This window comes from Coregonus clupeaformis, chromosome 6, assembly GCF_020615455.1.
Source record: "Coregonus clupeaformis isolate EN_2021a chromosome 6, ASM2061545v1, whole genome shotgun sequence".
Taxonomy (NCBI): domain Eukaryota; kingdom Metazoa; phylum Chordata; class Actinopteri; order Salmoniformes; family Salmonidae; genus Coregonus; species Coregonus clupeaformis.
Window position 1 is genome coordinate 40,229,283 of NC_059197.1, and position 7,798 is coordinate 40,237,080.

The window sequence follows — 7,798 nt, forward strand, 5'->3', positions numbered from 1 at the left end:
TATTCGTCGCCAAACCCACTGGCTCCAGGCCATCTATAAATCACTGCTAGGCAAATCCCCGCCTTATCTTAGCTCATTGGTCACCATAGCAACACCCACCCGTAGTCTGCGCTCCAGCGGGTATATCTCACTGGTCATCCCCAAAGCCAACACCTCCTTTGGCCTCAATTCCTTCCAGTTCTCTGCTGCCAATGACTGGAACAAATTGCAAAAATCTCTGAAGCTGGAGACACTTATCTCCCTCACTAACTTTAAGCATCAGTTGTCAGAGCACCTTACCGATCACTGCACCTGTACACAGCCCATCTGAAATTAGCCCGCCCAACTACCTCATCCCTATATTGTTATTTATTTTGCTCATTTGTACCCCAGTATCTCTATTTGCACATCATCTCTTGCACATCTATCATTCCAGTGTTAATACTAATTGTAATTATTTTGCACTATAGCCTATTTTATTGCCTTACCTCCATAACTTGCTAAATTTGCACACACTGTATATATATGTATTTCTGTTGTATTTTTGACTTTGTTTTGTTTTACCCCATATGTAACTCTGTGTTGTTGTTTTTATCACACTGCTTTGCTTTATCTTGGCCAGGTCGCAGTTGTAAATGAGAACTTGTTCTCAACTGGTTTACCTGGTTAAATAAAGGTGAAATAAAATAAAAATAAATAAAAAATCAGCTCCCACAGCCCTTTGCGAGCTTCCATCTTCTGCCTGGCTTCTGTTACAAAAGTCAAATCCAGAGGGTTTCCTACAGAGGGGACACAGATAAGAGAGTGAGGAAGGAGCAATGTAACCACAGGGCAGGCACCCTCCCTCAGTCCCTCTCTCATTTCACCTCTGAGACTTTTACTGGTACTGCTGAGCTCTGTCAGGCGAGCAGAGACAGCATACACCTGTCTGCACATGATCTTGAGCTTGTTGAGCATCTGCACTGCATTCTGAGTGGGGTCCAGATATGGTCCAGAGGTGGCTTTGGTCACTATCTTTTCCAGGCCGTGGGCCAGGGAGAAGAAGGTGTTGTCCAGGGTGTCAGCCATTGAGGGAAGACGCTGGCACACTGTCTCTGCTCCCATCTAAACACAGAATAAATCAAAACAAACAATATCTGAAGGTAGCTCTTCTTCTGATGACTCAAAATAGGTACAAAGAAATAATTCAGACAAATCAAAAGCTATGTGTTTAACCTGTTCCTCCAATAACAGCTCATCTGGTGTCATCTGTCTGTAGTTGGTGCGAACGGTTTCCTGGAGCGAGTGTAGGTGCTCCATTTGTTGTTGCATGTCATCAGACATTTTCACACAGTGTTTCACCTGAGGGAAGAAATCCAATGGGGTCGATAAAATATACAGTATTGATTAAAGGAAGCAAATAATGATTAGATGACCATACACAGCAATAACTCCAGAAAGGTGCATGTGTAGGCAATACCATGCTGGCATAGTGGGTGAAGTCGTTGAAGTCTGTGGGTTCCAGCCTAAGACCTTCCACAGCTCTCTTCAGTTCTAATATCAAGTTCTCTGAGCGCAGCTTCAGCTCCTCAATCAACAGAGTCAACACATCCTCCTCTATGGAGTTCAACAGAGGCCCTGCATGGAGAAACAAAACCACACATTCAGGATTCTTCCCAAATGGCACACTATTCCCTATATAGGGCACTACTTTTGACCAGTGCCGATGAGCAGAGCCGCACAATCAGATAACAAGACTACAAAAAGTCCCCAGTGATACCAGTAAAACACTGTCACACACTCACACACACATCACACACATGCAGTAACTATATTGGCCTAAAGTCTTGCAGCACACCCACAGCCACACACAGCCACACCCACAAACCTATCTTCTCCTGGATGTGGGAGCAGTTGACGATGAGCAGCTTGTTGAAGGTGGTGAGAGACGGGGGCACTGTGCGCACCCTGTCAGTCCAGGAGCGCACCTTCTGAATGTGTTCCTCGTGGTGTAAGGCAGGCATGCCCATCATGGTCTCCAGAAAGGCTGGACTCCATTGACTGGTGAACAGATGGATGTCAACCAACCAGGAGTGACCCTTACACAGCTGCTGGATCTCAAGCCCAGCCTCCAGTGGGTCAAGGGAGAATCAACAAACATTCCATGATTCAGAAACCAAACGTGATGAAAGGATAGTTAGTTAGTGCATCGTTGTAGAGCTTTTCAGTGAAAATAGTTTTAAAATAAAGTGTGATTGACGTGTGATCCTGGCTTGCTCTCTCTGGACCTCCTTAGCCCCAGCGTTGAGGCTGAGCTGCCATTCCAGCTGTTTCCTGGACAGGGGCTAGTACTGCCCTCTCAGCCTCTGTCCCTGGACCATCAGAGGGGTCAGCTTGGGCAGCACCAGCCTGGGAGCTGATAGAACACAATGAGGCTCCCGCTTGGAGGAGAAGCTGCTGACACCAGTCGGCTCACTGTCATTCTCCCCAAAAGCTGAGAACATACAAACACAGGCGATCAGCGTAAGAAAATGTATATCTCTGCCTGTTTTTTCCCCAGTGCTTTAACTCCTGTTTACCATTAATTAGACATTTTTCCTTGACAAGCCCAGTTATGGGATGAACAACATATTCTATCAAAAGATGGACTGTGGTACAACTGGGAAGATAGCTAATCTCCTGTCCTGTCCAGCATTACCTGTGATACAATTAGTTCCACTGGTACAGGCCAGGTTCAGGTCAGGGCTTAGCTTCTGAGCAGCACTGGTGAGGGAGGTGCTGCATACACACTGTCCTTGGCATCAAGAGAGTGCCAAATACCTACAAGAGCAAAACCACATTAGTATGTAAGACTTGCTGGGACACGCAACTGGGAATTCTGTGATGAGTTAATCACAACCTTGACCTAAACGAATGACTGCATCCCAAATGGCACCCTATTCCCTATTTAGTGCACCACTTTTGACCAGAGCCCATCCTTCAGTGTGTGGTTAATTACATGATCTCACCCGAAGGGCAGAGTCTGCCACTGACAGCAGTGCCCCTCGCAGCACCTCCTGGAACAAGTGCATGGGTGGGAACAGGGTCGGCTGACCGTCTGCTCCAAATATCAGCTCTACTTGGAACAGACTCCCCTGCTGTGGCTGCTCTCTGTCGAGAATCATGGAATCAAAAATATTAATACAATTACCAGCAAACACACACAAACACACATTAGAGAGAGGGATGGAGGCCAACAGGCCAAGCTCTTGGCTGTGTGGACTGTGGTTCTTCAATCAGACTGAAAACAGCAACATTTAGTTTTTTCCATTGTGTGAATTTCCACATAAATGAAAAAACACTAATAAAAAACATTCCAATGTTAATCATGGAACAAAATGAACAATAAGGACTCATGTACATGTGACTGTAATGTTGATGTACAAATCTATTGTCTGCATGCCAGATGGCACCCTATTTCCTATATAGTGCACTTATTTTGACCAGAGCCCTATGGGTGTCCCCTATGGGCCCTGGTCAAAAGTAGTGCACAACATAAGGAGTAGGATGTCATTTGGGATGCAACAATAATGTGATGCAGAATACCTGGAGAATTGAAAGAGAGGGGTACAGCCATGAGTAGCAGGACCTGCAGTACTTCACACTTCCTCTGCAGTGTGATCTTACACACACTTCTGTGCCACCTGCGACACACAACAGCAACATAAAGTTGACAAATAAAATAATTTAAGTCAAGAGAGAGAAAACACGCCAAAAAAGTGACATGATGCAATAAATGTGGACAGTTAGGATGTGTTCCAAAGTCTGTCCCCTATGAGCCCTGGTCAAAAGTAGTGCACTGTGTAGGGAATAGGTTGCCAATTGGGATGCAATCTTAGCCTACCTGATGAATGCCTTACAAAGTAAATAGTCCCTGAAAAATGGGATATCCTGCAATGCTCTCCACAGTACGGCCTCCTGATGCCACTCTGCCAGAGAAAAGAGCCCAAAACTGCATCCATCCTGCACATGCAGCACAGAGGTGAGGGAGAAGATGACATGCTCAGTGCCTGCTCTATTGGACGGTCTACAAAAAAAAGAAAATGCATACAATGAGCAAAATGTATCTGCAAAATAGTGTGAATGCTACAGAAGAATGGCAAATCCACTGTTATTCCATTATTATTGTAAAAAAAAAAAAAAGTTATAACATTATGGTGTTCACTACCTGAAAGGGCCATTGTTCACAGCTTGCAAGTGGAAAAACTGAAGCTTTCCCAGATGTATTTTCTTTGCAAAGATTCTCTCTGTGCTTGACATCTTTTCCTGCTTCTGTCTCTTTGTCTTGATCAGCCGTCTTTACCCGGAACACGTCTCCATGATCTGTAAAGCTGAACCAACAACGGACACCACAATACTAAGTGTTCTACCTGAATTTTTTGGAAAGACCAATGTCACATTTGAACACAAGAGTGAAATGAAGCAGCAAACACACATGCTCACTGCTTAACCTACCTGTCCAGTGCAGATTCCTCGAATGACACCTGAGTAGCTTTGACAGGGATATCAGTCCCCAGCGCTGAAGCAATCAGACGAGGTCCCTCCATCCACAGTGACTCCTCCATGGCCAGCTCCAGACCCCCCTCTGCCACGAGGCGAGGGAGCTCCACCATGGACAGAGGAGTGGGAGCAGGGGAGAGGTTTCCAGTGCTGAGGGCTCGACCTGGCTGGGGCTCATACATGAAGGCTGGTGAGAAGGCATGGTGCTCCTGAGACTCCACTGGTGGTAGTGAGACTACAGAGGCCACATTGGCTGCTGGGATAGGGTCCTTTTTCCTCCCTCCGTGATCCAGGAACCATCCCTTGGCCTTGCTGTGCTTCTTGCACGGGTCCTGTGTTGACTATCTCTTTTTGGAGCAGGCATAATTGCAGGTTGTTTTGTATCATTAGTTCTGCCACAAAACTGCAAGCTTTAGCCATTATTTGCTGAGATCATCTTCATATTCCCTGCAATAAATGAGGCAAAGAGCACAACCTCTCATTTAAAGGGATGTCAGATTTTGCAGATAAAGAAGACATTGACAGAAGCAGAAGAAATATAGTTATGGCTAGAAACTTTGTTGTGGCCTCCATTATCTTTGACAGCTGAATTTTTTTTAGGCAAGAGAAGATATTAGAGAAGCAACAAAAACAGGAAATACCTCTGACAGCTTTGCTACCTAACTGTTAGTTAGTTAACGTTACATTTAGCAATTATGGCTAGAATGCAAAAGAAATCACTGCGTGTAAAAGTTGATCTTATTGGGGGAAAAAGTTGGAAAGAAGCGAGCTCGGTACCCAGCTAACAAGGAACGTAACTGAACATTTGTAACATTCCCCTTAAGTCTTCCAGAGGTACTGAATGTCATTGCCCGTTTGGGACATTATAGGCACTTTCATAACGTTTCTAATAAGTATTATAGAGGTTATAAAGATCACGTCGCTATACAGACATCATGGGAACATTAAAAACGTTACTTGGTAGTCCATGAAAGTTTCTGAATATCATGTTATTTTGGAGATATCCCAGGAACATTTCATAACGCTACATTTAGAGCTATAGTTTCTCTTCATACGACGTTACAATCGGAATGATATAAATACATTTTGGAACATCGTCTGTAAGTTTCACAATAACGTTATTATGACTTATGTGGGGACTAAAATAACTTTGTGGTCACGTCCTGGAACGTAATTTTGTTAGCTGGGTAGCTGGCTGCTTGCATGAATATAGAACTGTACATTTATATGGGAAAGGGGCTAACTAGCTTTATTAGCTATCTAACTTAGCTATCTAACTTTTCAAACTTTCTCATATCGTGAAGTTGGTCCACGGCAAAATATTAGCAAGGTCTCGTTCCCATTGTTACATGGGACGCTACGTCAATTTCTATGGCCCATGTTGTGGGATCTCGTATGTTCCACAAGAGGGCGCTAGAAGATGCTAAATAAGTAATTGGAGAAACTACCAGTAGTGTGAAATTTTGTTTTTGTCAATGCAGGAATAAATGCTCAAAATAAGATGTCAAGGTCCACGTCTTAGTTTGGGGTAGGGAGAGAGAGAGTCAGAACTATTTGTGACGCTTTCATAATCCAAGTTTATGCAACTATGCACAGGATTTGGTAATTGTGCAAGTGATAACTGATGTTGAACTCACAGGACAAAAAGGGCACACTGTTTTCTATAACATTCATAACCTGGCAGTCACTATAATAAGGAATGGACGTATACATTTTAGTTAACTTTAATTTATACAATTTAACATGGACTAACCCTATACCAGGATTTAAAAGGCATTATTCACAACCAGAGTAGTATAACATTTAGTTAATTGCCCCAGTATTGGTAAACAAGACACTCATTTCTTACTAGCATCGGTATAAAGAAAATTGCCACATCACACATTTATATTAAACTCATTACAGCAAGGTGCAGTCTGTATTGAAATTATGCAAATCCTGATCCAACCTGATTTACTTTATTCTCTAAGGTGAGAATAAATATTACTGCTCTTCTGCAAGTGATGAGATGAGCTCTATTAGGAGTGTCTTATTTCCCGGACACCCTCAGGGTTAGTGCGAAGAACTTCATTCTAACTGTGTCTGTGTGTGTGTGTGTGTGTGTGTGTCTGGACGTGTTTAACTTTACTTGTGGGGACCAGAAGTCTACTCAACAATAGTAAACAAACAAAAAGTTGACCAACTGGGGACATTTTGTTAGTCCCCACAAGGTCAAATGCTATTTCTAGGGGTTTTAGGGTTAAGGCTAGAATTAGTGTTAGAATTAGGTTTAGGGTTAGGAGCTAGGGTTAGTTTTAGGGTTAAGGTTAGGTTAGGTTTTGGGGTTGAGGTTAGGATTAAGGTTAGGTTTAGGGTTAGGGGTTAAGGAAAATAGGATTTTGAATGGGACTTAATTGTGTGGCCCCACAAGGTTAGTTCTACAAGACTGTGTGTGTCTCTGTGTGTGTGTATGTGTGCACACTTATGTGTGTCAGTTAATTTACTCTTAAACCTGTCAAACAAGGCAGGTTTAACAACAAGATACACATTTACAGTAACTTTAATGATTATGCTCCGGATCTTACAACATTAGATAACCAAAATGAATAACCTTTCAAAGTTTAGCATAAGACAAAACAGTAAAACAAACAGAAGCTACGATCAACATAATTTCTAGCAGTTATACAATACATTTCTTAACAACACATTACAATTATTGAAAACACCAATGCATGAAATACAAAAAAATACACCAATAAACAAAACTAAAAATCATGAAAAATTCACAAAATAATGCATTTTAATGACCTGGCATTAGGAGAAGCTGCATCATGAATCCCCTAAGAGTGATGCACAAGATACTGTAGCTGGGTCACCAGACCCATCTGAGTGGTCTCTGACATATATGCCTGTGGTTGCGTCTAAAGTCAAAAGCTTGCTAATGATCGAGAAATAGAAGGAAAAAAATGTCTGTATCTATGTAATGAGTCTGTATCTACGTAATGTATCTGTATCTACATTTTAAGTTGGAAGTATACATACACTTAGGATGGAGTCATTGAAACTCGTTTTTCAACCACTCCACAAATTTCTTGTTAACAAACTATAGTTTTGGCAAGTTGGTTAGGACATCTACTTTGTGCATGACACAAGTAATTTTTCCAACAATTGTTTACAGACAGATTATTTCACTTATAATTCACCGTATCACAATTCCAGTGGGTCAGAAGTTTACATACACTAAGTTGACTGTGCCTTTAAACAGCTTGCAAAATTCCAGAAAATGATGTCATGGCTTTAGAAGCTTCTGATAGTCTAATTG

At 42.4% G+C, this 7,798-nt stretch overlaps 1 protein-coding gene across 2 annotated transcripts; it reads right to left on the reverse strand.

Moving 5' to 3' along the window:
- Positions 1-622: 622 nt before the first annotated feature.
- On the reverse strand, positions 623-2,750 carry LOC121568380. 2 transcript variants are annotated; one of them, XM_041878927.2, is made up of 6 exons: positions 2,657-2,750; positions 1,847-2,452; positions 1,439-1,596; positions 1,195-1,320; positions 846-1,083; positions 623-758 (listed from the first exon to the last, which is right to left on the reverse strand). In XM_041878927.2, the coding sequence occupies exons 2-6, from the start codon at positions 1,989-1,991 to the stop codon at positions 646-648; spliced, it is 780 nt and encodes a 259-aa protein (XP_041734861.2). In that variant the 5' UTR covers positions 1,992-2,452; positions 2,657-2,750; the 3' UTR covers positions 623-645. The 2 variants fall into 2 exon arrangements, with proteins under 2 accessions (XP_041734861.2, XP_041734860.2); XM_041878926.2 differs by having other exon boundaries at positions 623-1,083.
- Positions 2,751-7,798: the final 5,048 nt, after the last annotated feature.

Excerpts from the sequence above, each read along its gene's own strand:
- LOC121568380 (XM_041878926.2), bottom strand. The coding sequence starts at position 1,991 with ATGATGGGCATGCCTGCCTTACACCACGAGGAACACATTCAGAAGGTG. Across the intron at positions 1,597-1,846 it reads CCACATCCAGGAGAAGATAG|GGCCTCTGTTGAACTCCATA; the intron begins GTTTGTGGGTGT and ends TTCTCCATGCAG. Across the intron at positions 1,321-1,438 it reads TCACCCACTATGCCAGCATG|GTGAAACACTGTGTGAAAAT; the intron begins GTATTGCCTACA and ends TTCTTCCCTCAG.